General features: G+C 43.1%; 1 protein-coding gene across 2 annotated transcripts in view; it reads left to right on the top strand.

Annotated features, from left to right (window-relative positions):
• LOC146789297 (calcitonin gene-related peptide type 1 receptor-like) overlaps nt 1-13,147 on the top strand; it is a 2,166,593-nt gene that overhangs the window by 1,532,607 nt on the left and 620,839 nt on the right. For both annotated transcript variants that reach the window (XM_085630942.1, XM_085630944.1), the window contains exons 11-12: nt 4,173-4,233; nt 4,335-4,401. In XM_085630942.1, coding sequence (XP_085487068.1) covers nt 4,173-4,233; nt 4,335-4,401 — 128 coding nt within the window. The remainder of the gene's footprint in view (nt 1-4,172; nt 4,234-4,334; nt 4,402-13,147) is intronic.

Genomic DNA, 13,147 nt, shown 5'->3' on the forward strand with positions numbered 1-13,147 from the left:
ATTCAAGATCTTGAGTGCCAGTATATGTTAAAAATCACTTTGTCTTCTCGCATTGTGAATATTTCATAATGAATAATCAATTGGATTGGTTATTGTTGTTATTGATCGTATTGTATCGTCCAATATAGTTGGAACTGACCAAACATTGCCATTTTTAGGAGTAATGTTACTTATAGTTCGATGTATAGAAGTGTTGAAATTTAGTCTTTCTAAACATCGATTTGTAAATTCATTCAAATAGTGATTTAAATATAGGATCAACGTGATTGCCCTTTAGTATGTTAAATGGGACGTTTACTCGACTTTATAAATTAATCAGAGTCATTTCACAACTCAATATTTTCTTTTTTTGCACTGATTTACTCTTAGAGCATAAAAAACTGCCTATACAAAACTAGAATATTTTATTTTGCAGCACTGATTTGTTCTTCGAGTATAAACAACTACCTATACAAATCTAAAATGTACATAACAATAGTCACTATGCTACAAATCGTATTTAAACGTGCGTTGTTAACCATAAACATGTTAAATCAATTAAATGATGAAACATTGCTATAGTCAAAATCTCTATTCCATACAGCAACTTTGGTAGACTTCGTGAGAGAAAACACAAAATAATGATGAATCTGCTGTACACTGGAGAGAAGTATTTCATCAGAATAAATCTGTCAGACATAATCAAAAAATAGATAGTGACAAAGGGAATCGTTGTACATAGAGACTCATATGATTAATAGTCATTCTCTAGTGTAACCCTATTTCATTTGCAGTAGTTATGATCTTTTTATAAGTGGTCACTTGATGAATATTTAAGTGATACAGGCCAGAGTATGCCATTCCGTTGCTGAGTTCAGTCCCCGGTTTACTACATCAGTCTGACAAATAAGTCTACCCTCTTTGCTGGTTAGTAGTTGATCCACATTATTCTGTCTCTTAGTTGGTTTAACTACTTCCAAGACCCACCAGCGCATGTCTTTATCGGTGTGACCCTGGCTTTGGTAGTGTTCTACCAGGGGGGCATTTGCTGTACGACATCTAATGCGAGACTGATGTTGTAAAATTCTTTTTTTGACTGGTTGAACTGTTTTTCCAATGTAGTATAGGTTGCAAGGACATTGTATGCAGTATATCACATTTGGTGTGTTACAGTTCGAAAAGGTTTTGAGGGTGATAGTCGTGTTGTTAATGACACTAGTTTTAGTTGTTTGAGTGGTATTGCATACCAATTACATGTTGCATTTATAATGACCAACAATGGGAGATAGTTGTCTCATATTGTCTATTGTGTCTTGATGTTTGTCATCATATGCTCTAACCAGTCTGTCTTGAAGGTTGGTACCCCTTTTGAAAGCAAATAAGGGTTTTTCAACGAAAACTGGTAAATTTTTTAGGAGACTCCAATGTCTATTTATGATTTTTTTGATAACATTTGTTTGAGTTCCAAATGTGGAAACACAGATTATTTGAGGATTTTTAGGACGATCCTTGACTGTCAGTAGTGCATCTCTATTGTTGAACCATGCACGTTTCATGGACCTTTTGAGCAGTGGTTAGAGTGGCAGACCCTGATGCAGAGGTCTGGCCCGGGACCAGGGTTCAATTCCCGCCTAGGCGGTTCTTGGGTTCAATTCCTCGGACCTGTTAATTCTCGCCTAGGTGCCTATTCTAATCATAGGTCCCATTCTGCAACTCTGGGCAATAGCTTGCTTAATCTCCACAACGGCCCCAACAGTGCTGGGATGCCTGGCTTCACCTTGGGGGTGCCCAGGAGTGGACATTTCACAGGGAAAAGCCTGGAAGGGTTCCACAGCGGTATGAGTTACAGCGCCAGGAGACCATAATTGGGTAGCAGTGCGCTTTACAAATACAACCACATTTACATTTACATAAACACTAAAGACCGAAATCCCCTCTGGACATCTCCTGATTCAGTCTAAGAATGTCAGCCCCCTGCATAGTCCACTCTTGATTCACTCTCTTATCTCCCTTTCATTACAATGATAGAAGCCAAGGTTAGGCTAGAAAGACAAAGTTGCACCTGCAGTCCACCGCACTGACTACAACACCACTAGCCAGGTACACAGAACGACAAACAGGGGTTGTGCTAGTGAGACCATTCTGAATACATCAGAGAAATCTCCTGTAAATCCCTTGTTTCTTCGAAACCATTGAGTGAGTGGTATTCGCACAGTGTATCCACCATCTCTCCTGTATTAGTTTGCATCACCCACAGTACTCTGGATTTTGACAACTTCACTTTATAGAAGCATCCCATATATGCCTTAAGCGCTGTCAGCTGTGATCAGCATAATCATTTTTACTACATTCTCGTTTTCCGCAACCGCTCTTCAGTGTTTAACAGGGTTCACCACCCAAACATCCTAGCGACCCCCACCTTGTGATGTGTCATAGCAGCACATTAGAATTGGACAGTTCTTTCTTCTCCAAGTGTTCATCCTTGCCCCTCTTGTCTTGTCACTTTCATCACTGACCCCGTTCTCTAAGGCCTGTCCCAGTATTCAAGCCTGGGGCCCCTCTATGCTCTTTCGGCATTACTGTCCTCTGTGAAATGATTTTCTTTTTGGTTCTCAAACTACCTGCACACATATGAATCACAGATATCTTCTTCTCTATCATCACTAACCTTGGTCAAACTGTAACCTCTTTCCCAGAGCCTTCAGACTGTGGATAGCAGTGGGTAGTATTTCGGTTATTATGCTTCGCATGTCATCCACTGCTCCACCAGTGGAACACTCTAGAGATGATCCAACATAGAAAGTTGGTGTATGAATTACACAGTTGGAGAAGGGCTGAGCGCCTTGCTGGCTGCTCCTGGTGGGGCTGAATACTACTGCATTACTGATCTTGACTAAACCCTCTTGAAACATCCCAATCAGCCTGGACCTGATTACCACCCAGTGCAAGGCCCGCTGCTCTATATAAGTCCTTCAAAAGACTGACCCCACTCCCTGTGCGGACCATGTCAACGACCCGCAGCGATGGCACGGCCAAAAGGCGCCAGCTGCCAGGAGCATGTGGTGGGAGAGGGGCGCTACAGCGTCTGAGAGCCACAATTATGCCAGCCTTTGTGGAGGAGGAACAGGCAGAATCACACATTTTATGACTGCAGTGACAATAATTATTGCCCCCTTGCTCAAACTGAGCAGGACAGATCTCTGAAAACGTTGCTAATAAATTCTGATTGGCATTTTGGACTCCCGTTCAGCCATTCATAAGGCACCTTTCGCATTTTATATCCTCAGTGGGTGTCTGAGAACCAGGAAACCTCTATTGGACATGTGCGTTACTTTCATTGGTGCGGCAGGTGCAGCGACACCATGGCTCAGAGGTATGAGGGGCTCCCTGAATATTGCTGCATTTATAATTCAGACAGGAGCTGGGGGTTTGTTCTTCCTTGCACTAGGGCCCATGGCCCACTGCCTATTCTGCTGTTCTAGGAATATCTTTATAGGGTTTTAGGCTCTCTCGCCTACACTGCAAATAAAGCCAGATGTGGGATGAATCTGTTTACGCCAGAGAGAAAGGGAGACACCACTTCCAGCGAGAAACTGGGCTGGAATCTAAGTGCAGTCCGGAACACACATTAAGTTTCAGATGCTTGTACGGGGACTGAAATGTCAATAAATAATTCGCAATGCAGTCACATTTAACATCGAACCCTTTACACAACGAAAGCTCGGCTTATAAAACTGTCTCATGTTCTCGTAATGTTCAAGCTCATGAGACAGAAGGCAACGCCCCGCGCATACAGCGCCTCTCATATTTGCAATGCACAGTGTGTGGAGTTTTTTGTTGACTGAGGGATGATGTCCTAAAAATTACATACGCGCGGGATGAGACTCAACAAATCATAATACTGGGGAAATGTAATAACCCAGCTGTGCTGGAAGAGTTCGATTTCCCATCTTGCCACAGGCTGCAGGGTAATAAATGCAATAAATGGATCATACCCCCGGTTTCCATGATACACTTACTATATTGATAGCAAAGGTCATCAACTATTTAAAGGGGGGGATTGGCTGGATGATGTGATTAGCCGCTCATAAACATTACTGGAAGCAATTGATGGACCGGTCCTTTTTTGTGCCGCTGACTGAAGTGACTGGCACAAGACATTGTATCTGACTATTTCATTTGAATATTTGTAGGTTTCCCGCTGGTGCCAGCATCAATCCATGCAGTTGCAAGGACAAAATATTTTGATGACAAGTAAGTGCTGCCCTTGCCCTTTTCTGAGACATGAATGCCACCATGTTTTTCTTAACGAAGTGAGTTTACCACCCCCTTTTATGTTGTGTTCTGTTTTTCAGCTGTTGGATGAGCGTAGAGACACACCTGCTCTACGTAGTACATGGTCCCATAATGGCCGCATTATTGGTGAGCATGCATGTTTTTTTTGTCTGTGTAATGTGTGGATAAGCAGAGACGTTTTAAGGCTTAGGCAAAGTGGGTTCTTGCCCAGGGCCCCTGCCTTTCAGGGGCCCCCTTATAAAGCCACTTCTTTTCTGCAGAGAGTCTTGCCCTGATGACCTTGAATACTTTTAAAACAGATTGTTTTAAAGAAGGTTCTCCTTTAATTTGTGGCAGATTGAAGGTGGGCAGATTGAAGTGAGTTGGACTTGAGTGGGCAGATTGTTTTGGATTGGAATGGGGCAGATTGGAGTGGGGCAGATTGTTTTGGATTGGAGTGGGGAGGATTGGAGTTGGGCAGATTGTTTTCGATTGGAGTAGGGAAGGTTGAAGGGGATGGATTAGAGTGGGGCAGATTAGAGAGTGGCAGATTAGAGGGGGAAGATTATTTTGGATTGGAATGGGGCTGATTAGAGTAGGGCAGATTATTTTGGATTGGAGTGGGGCAGATTGTTTTACATTGGAATGGGGCAGATTGTTTTGGATTGGAGTTGGGTGGATTGTCTTGGATTGGATTGGAGTGGGGCAGATTGTTTCGGACTAAATAGGGCAGATTATTTTGGATTGAAGTGGGGCAGAATGGGGAGATTGGAGTGGGGCAGATTATTTTGGATTGGGGTGGATTGGGGAGGGAGTGGGGTGGATTGGATTGAGTGAAGTGGGTTGGATTGGTGTGGGGCAGATGGGATTGGGCTGGATTTGGGTGGATTGGATTGGAGTGGGTTGGGGTGGTTTGTGGTGGATTGGAGTGGGGTGGATTGGGGTGAGTTGGATTGGATTGATGTTGATTGAATCGAGGTGGATTGGAGTGGGGTGGATTTGAGCAGGTCAGATTGGAGTGGGGTGGATTGTTTTGGATTGGAGTGGTGCAGATTGTTTTTTAGTTGTGTGGGGCAGATTGGAGTGGGGCATATTGTTTTGGATTGGAGTGGGGCAGATTGGTATGGGGAAGATTGGAGTGAGGCAGATTGTTTTGGATTGGAGTGGGGTGGATTAGCGTGGGTACAGGCTGTTTTGGATTGGAGTGGGGCAGTTTGGAGTGGGAATGATTGTTTTGGATTGGAGTGGAGCTGATTGAAGTGGGATGGATTGGAGTGGGTATATTGTTTTGGACTGGAGTTGGGTAGATTGGAGTGTGGCGGATTAGAGTAAGGCAGATTAGAGTGGGGTGCATTAGAGTGGGGTTAATTGGAATGGTGCAGATTGGAGTGGGGTAGATTAGAATGAGGAAGATTGGAGTGGGGCAGATTGGAGTAGGGCACACTCTTTTGGATTGAAGTGGGGCATATTGTTTTGGATTGGAGTGTGGTAGATTGGAGTGGGGCAGATTGTTTTGGAGTGGGGCAGATTGGAGTGGGGTGGATTGTTATGGATTGGAGTGAGGAACATTGTTTTAGATTGAGTGGGGCACATTGTTTTGGATTCAAGTGGGGCAGACTGATTAGGGGCAGATTGGAGTGGGGCAGATTGTTTTGGATTGGAGTGTAGCGGGGTGGATTGGTTTTGATTGGGGTGACTTGGGGAGGAGTGGGGTGGATTGGGGGAGGTGGGTTGGATTGGGGTGAGATGGATTGGATAGAAGTGGGGTAGAAGGGATTGGGCTGGAACAAGGTGGATTGGATTGGTGAGGTGTGGATTGAATTGGAGTGGGGTGAATTGTGGTGGATTGGAGTGGGGTGAATTGGGATGTAGGGGGTGGATTTGGGTGAAGTGCAAGTGGATTGGAGTGAGGTGAATTGGATAGGAGTGGATTTGAGTGTCTCAGATTTGAGTGGGGTAGATTGTTTTTGATTGCAGTCGAGAAGATTGGAGTCTGCAGCTTGTTTTGGATTTGAGTGGGTCAGATTGGTGTGGGGCAGATTGTTTTGGATTGGAGTGGGGCATATTAGAGTGGGGCACACTGTTTTGGATCGGAATGGGGTAGATTGGAGTGGAGCAGAGTGGAGCAGATTGGAGTAGGGCAGTTTGTAATGTATTGGAGTGGGGCAGATTGCTTTGGATTGGAATGGGTCAGATTGGAGTGGGAAGGATTGTTTTGTATTGGAGTGGGGCGGAATAGAGTGGGGCAGATTGAAGTGGGTCAGATTGGAGTGAGGCAGATTGTTTTTGATTGGTGAGAGGCAGAATGTTTTGGATTGAGAGGGGCAAATGGTTTTGTATTGAGTGGGGCAGATTGTTTTGTATGGAAGTGTGGTAGATTGGAGTGGGGCAGATTGTTTTGTATTGGAGTGGGACATATTGGAGAGAGGCAGATTGTTTTGGATTGGAGTGGGGCAGATTCTTGGAGTGGGGCAGATTGTTAGAGTGTGGCAGATCAGAGTGGGTCAGATTGAAGTGAAGTGGATTGGAGTGGGGCAGATAGGAGTGGGCAGATTGTTTGGATTGGAGTGGGGAGGATTAGAGTTGGGCAGATTGTTGTGGGCATATTGTTTTGGATTTGAGTGGGGCAGAGTGGAGCAGATTGTAGTGGAGCAGATTGTTTTGGATTGAAGTGGGGCAGCTTGATATTAATTGGAGTGGGGCAGATTGGAGGTGGATAGATTGTTTTGGATTGGGGCGAATTGGAGTGAGGCTAAATGGAGTGGGGTGGGTTGAAAGGACTAGCATTTGATTGATTGGATTGGATTGAGGTGAGTGGTTTGGACTGGAGTGGGGCAAGGTGGCTTGGATTGAGTGGGATGGTTCAGATTGAGTGGAATGGGTTGTGTGGGGTTTGGTGGGGTGCATTGGCGTGGATTGGAGTGGGGTGGATTGGGGTGTACTGCATGATTATGTGTTAAAGCATAATTTCTGAAATTGCACATATACAAACAAAAGAAGGCATGAGTGCAAAATGAGAAAAGAAGACTTAGCAAAATAAAAGTTAATTTTATTTTTAATTTTTTTTTGCAATTTTGTTTTTCTGTCTGGGCACTTTTTACCAGCCACATGCTTTCTGTTTCTAGGGCACTAACAGTTAAACAACAAAATAGTACCTCAATCACATGGTGAAGCACACAGTGAATGTGAGTTACTGGGGCTAAATGTGACCACTGCATCCATGCTAACCTTTCAACACCTGAAAGACGGAGATTTTGAAAATAAAAATCAGGGGCTTCATTTTCCTCATTGACATACATTGAAGCAAAGTCAATTTTAGGAGGGCAACAGCTAAAAAAAATGTTTGGCTTTAGAAATCGGGAGTCTCTCATCTGAAGCAGATCTGTTTGTATTTATAGTATATGTATGTATTTTGTAAGTGTTTGAGGAAAACAAAATTTCTTAGCCAATGCCACATTCAAGGAACACATTCAGAGCACAGGTGAAGATGGAGGAGGCTAGAAAGTAAAGTATACTTTTTCTCAAAGGCAAAACCAAGAAGCCACTTGTGGCTAACATGTGGTTTGTAGTACTAGTGGAAGGTGATATGCTGGGAATACATATCAGAATCTGTATGTCTGTCTATCCAGAATAGTCAGGGAAGATCAGAACATCACAATTCATTTTAAGAAGGCTCAATTCCATGCAATTCAGATCGAATAAAAAGGTCAGGCCTATTATATTGTCTTTAGAGAAGTTATGTACTCACGATTTCAGGCCAAGCTATAGGCCTCGATGCGTTGCGGCAGATCCTGACAGTGAAAGTTGCATACATTATAGATTTATAAACTGCAAGGCAGCCAAATAGATATTCGAGTCCACAGACAATGCAGCAAGATTATGTCTTGGTCTATGGTGTAACAAAGTTTGGGGAAACAAAGTTCCTGTCAGGAAGCAAGTGAATTAGTGACACAAAGTCTGGGTGTGGTTTTAATCCAGAAATATTGGTGAGTAGGCCTAGGGGACATTTTAATTATGCCGGGGTAATCAGAGTAATTTCAGTAATTACGCAGTACTCATGATGTGAAATAAACAAAATCATGCAATTATACCAGCTTAATTAGTTTAACCCCTTCGCTTCCAGGCTCCCCCCCCTCACATGCCTTTTTTTGGCTATTTGGGGTGGTTCGCACTTAGGCACCCATTACCTTTTGTCCACATAAGTTATCCATGCCAAATTTGAGTCCTTTTCTTCCAACTCTCTGTGGATTACAAAGGAACCCAGGGTAGTTTCCCCCGAAGGGGGCCAAGAAATTAGGCAAAATACAGCTACATTTTGCTTTTGGGGGGAAAAATGGGAAAAAAGTGCAGCAGAAGACACACAGTGTCTGTTTGTCCCCTGTAAATTATATCAATGAAGGGTTTGTGGTGCTAAAATCACCATCTTCACAGCTTCCACGAACAGGCAGCCTTTTGTCAGTAAACCAACATTTTCTACACAGTTTTGGCATTTTGCTGGGACATAGCCTATTTTTCCTATCGTTTGTCCTTTCAACCTCCTTCCAGTTAGTGGTAGAAATGGGTGTGAAAACAATAATGGATCCCAGAAAGATATGCATTTCTGAAAAGAAAAGAAAACTCTAAATTCAGCAAGGGGTCTATTGTGGAGATCCTTCAAGGTTTTTTTTATAGACAGTTCAAATAAAAAATAATTGAATTTGAGTTGAAAAAACCCAGTCATGTGTGCCTACATTTTCACCTGTAACTTCTTCTAACTTTGCTAGATTTTTTAAAGCAATATATTGTTATGTCCGTAGGACCCTTCTGGTTGCGAGGATATATCGGACTTGTAGGTTCACAAAGAACCCGAGGTACCCAGAACCAATACCCGAGCTGCACATTTCAATGGTTTTCCATTTTGTACCATGTATACAGCTATTCATTTGAAATAATAGAAAGAGTGAAAAATAGGTATCAAGGAAACCTATGTATTTATGAAATGGGAACAAGGTATGGGTTTAGGATCAGTGGTTATTTGCACATCTCTGAATATATGGGCAACCATACTAGTAGGTGAATTAGGGGGCATTTTTCAAAACGCTTTCCTTTTTACATTAGGTCTGGGCAATGAACTCCGCTCCGCTGATAGAGTTTGCGGAGATTTGTTGACTACGCATTCCATTAAAACCACGGAATTCAAGCAAAAACTTCGTTCCTCCATGTAGCAGAGTCAGTTACTAAACTGCACCCACAAATGCTTTGATAAATCAACTCTACATGCTAAAAAGCATTTCACCAATTCACAAAAGTGAACTTTGAAAATGACAAATACCAGGCAATGAGAGAGGTGATAAAATTGGGGTCCTCCCTAACCTAGGGGGAGGACCAAGCAGATGCCTTGAACACAAAGAGCATATCATGCTGAACGATTCAGTGGTGGTCCCATCCTCTTAGGACCACCCCAAGCACAGTTATGGGCAAAAATACAATCCCATTCAAAGGCCCTGAAAAGCATTATGGGACGAGATTAGAAGTGGGCAGTGAATATTATAGTATCCAATATCAAAATAATTCTACAAAGAGCTGCAGTTCAACTAGTCGTTGCTAGGTGTGCCCGTGACAGGAAAAGGCCCAAAACGCAATGGGGACACATCATATTTTTCCAAAGAAAACAGACCCCTTTTTTGCAATGTGCCTAGCTGTAGATTTTGGGCCCTAGCTCAGTTGGCACCTAGGGAAGCCAAGCAAACCTGCATATTTTTTAACACTATCTACCCAGGGGAATCCATGATGTGGTGAACTTTGTGACTCTCACTATGTTCTGTTACCCAGAATCCCTTGCAAACCTCAAACTATGCAAAAAAAAAAACTTCCTCACATTTCTGTGATGTAAAGTTCTGGAATCTGTAGGGAGCCACAAACATCCACCCACCCAGCATTTCCCCAAGTCTCCAAATGAAAATGGTACCTCACTTGTGTTTGTAGGCTTAGTGCCGGCGACAGGAAATTGCCCAAAGCTTATTATGGAGACTAGAAAATTATCGATCAAAAAAAGACTTGGTTTTGTAAGGGAGTCACCTGCGGTTTTGGTCCTTGGCTTGGCGGCCATGTAGGGAATTCTACCAAACCCAGACATTTCTGAAAACTAGACACCCAAGGGGCAAGGATGTGTGGCTTTTGTGGATCTCCCAATGTTTTCCTACCCAGAACTCGATGCAAGCCTCAAAGATAGCGAAAAAAACATATTTTCCTTAAATGTCTGACTGGGATCACCATGCCAGCACAAATTGCCTACCACCCAGCATTCCCCTTGGTCTTCCGATAAAAACTGATACCTCATCTCTGTTGGTGTCCAATGCAGAGTCAACCTAAAATGTACATAAGCAAAAATAAAGCACCTAGAACTCGCTGGGCTATTCCCTCAATCTCTACATTTTTAACCTTTCCCAGTCTCAGGGCCTTGGCCCACCCACACAAGTGAGGTATCATTTTACCCGGGAAACCAAGGGGAATACTGGGTGGTAGGAAATTTGTGCTGGCCTCAGCAATTCCCCCACTGAAATGTGAGACTTTTTGATTTTTTAGTAACATTTGAGATTTACAGGGGATTCTGGGTAAGAAAATGTTGCGGGATCCATGCAAGCCACATATCCTTGGACTTCCAGGGTGTCTAGTTTTCAGAAATGTCTGGGTTTGGTACATTTCCTTACATGGTCGCTTAGCCTGGTACCAAAAATGCAGGTGACCCCCTTGAAAAACCAGGTAGTTTTGTGATTGGTCATTTTGATGCCCCCACAATAGGTTTTGGGCCCTCCCCTGTGGTGGACAATTGGCCTACCCACACAAGTGAGAGACCGAGGGGAATGCTGGTCTGTAGGAAATTTGTCTAGATCCGGTGATCCCACAACTTTCCCCCACAGAAATGTGAGAAAAATGTGATTTTGTTGTAGCAAAATTTGAACTTTACAGGGGACTCTGGGTAAAAAAAATGTGCGGGTACCCATGCAAGCCACACATCCGTGGACTTCCCGGGGTGTCTAGTTTTCAGAAATGTGTAGGTTTAGTAGGTTGCCCTACAAGGCCAACAAGCCCGGGACCAAAAACGCAGGTGACCCCCTTGCAAAACCAGGTCTTTTGTCATTGATAATTTTTGATGCCTCCACAATACATTTTTTGCCCTACTTTGTGGTGGAAACTTGACCCACCCACAAAAGTGCAGTACCATTTTTATCAGGAGACTTGCTTGGGGGAACACTGGGTGGTAGGAAATTTGTGGATTTTTTCTGATTCTGAAGAAGTTAGCACAGTAATGCAAGGAAAATGTGTGACTGTAGTCACATTTTAAGTTTTGCTGGGCATTTTGGGTAAGAAAACTTGTTGGGATCCACGATAGGTACACCACCCTGTACTTCCTTGGGATTCTAGTTTACGAAAATTGGTACATCTGTCCTAGTGGCAATGTACACATTGGCAGAGAAAGACAGAAAAGACAAATATTACCTTACAGCCAACCATTCCTCGAGTGCACACACATACTGGTTGGATTTGGCACGAGGGTGAGTGAATGTTCAGAGTGTAAAATTTTATTAACACGAGATTTCACAAAAAGGAAATGCACTGTTGATAATTAAAAGGTTAAAAACCTGAACCAATGACTCACAGCTCGTGAGCTGTAAAGACATGGCAAGGCAATAACCTCTTTACAGGCCATTCACACACCTTTCATACTTGACGCATTCCTGATCCATGATCACGGCCCCACCCAAGATCGTGGAGCAGGAATCCACTCTGTATAGATGCAGGGGGAATGTCACTCCCCCTGCATCTGTACACCTGTAAAAAAAAAATCCCCAGGAGAAGGATTTGCCACAATATGTCCTCTCCATTGACGCGCTGGAAGCAAATGGCTTGCAGGATCCCCGGCAGCACTTGATGATGTCGGCGCACTGTTGGCACGCTGTGAGCATGCCGAAGTCATCAGATTGCTGAGTGAGGCTTACGGGTGGCAGCGGAAGCGCTTCTGCTGCCATCGTCAGTGGAGTCATGTGGATAGGTACCCCACTGGGGGAGCGCTAGCGCTTCCCCCATGGGCCAGTGGCAGGACATATTAGTCACATCCTTGGCACAGCAGAATCGCTGCCGAGGACGTAACCATTATGTCCATGGCACCGAAGAGGTTAAATATATATTTTTATTAGTTTCATTAAATAGAACTTAGTGAGTGCAATATTGACAGGCATATAATACAGATCAGAAATTATGTGCAGTACATATACAGTAATTTGCTTTGAAAAGATACACAGACAATTATAATAAATAGATTAAAATATAGGTTGAAAAGGAGAAATACCCAGATAACTTAAATTTACAGATTAAAAGTGATATCAATGTATCTCATATGAAATGCATCCACAAGAATTTAACCATATTCCAACTACTGTATATTTCATACATATTTTAAGTCTACTAAAATGACTACAATAAAACTATAACATCAATCCCCTCACCCACAGTTACCCCTAATCAAGAAAAGCAGTCAGAAATAAAGTGCCAAAATATTCCACATGCACAAGTATGTCATGGTAGTAGCCATTATCATCCAATTTAGCAGATTTCCCTTCCCTTACCCACAAGGACTCAGGGAGCTACTCAATGAATCTGTGCCTGCTTCCAAGGCCAACAAACTATCCAGCAGGTGTTCTCATGCTTTAACCCATTCAATTTCCCCTTATCCTCTTTTAATCTCACGAAACAGCGCAGAACTCTCCAAACTTGTCCATTTAATCATTTCTTTACACCATCTAGTAATTTGAGGACCATGCGCTGATTTCTATTGACAGTCAATTCTCGTTTTGCGACAATCCAACCTAAGTCAGTAAATCTAGTAGCAGATTTCTTATTTTTAGACCAAGGG

The sequence above is a fragment of the Triturus cristatus genome, chromosome 10, assembly GCF_964204655.1.
Source record: "Triturus cristatus chromosome 10, aTriCri1.1, whole genome shotgun sequence".
Lineage (NCBI taxonomy): Eukaryota > Metazoa > Chordata > Amphibia > Caudata > Salamandridae > Triturus > Triturus cristatus.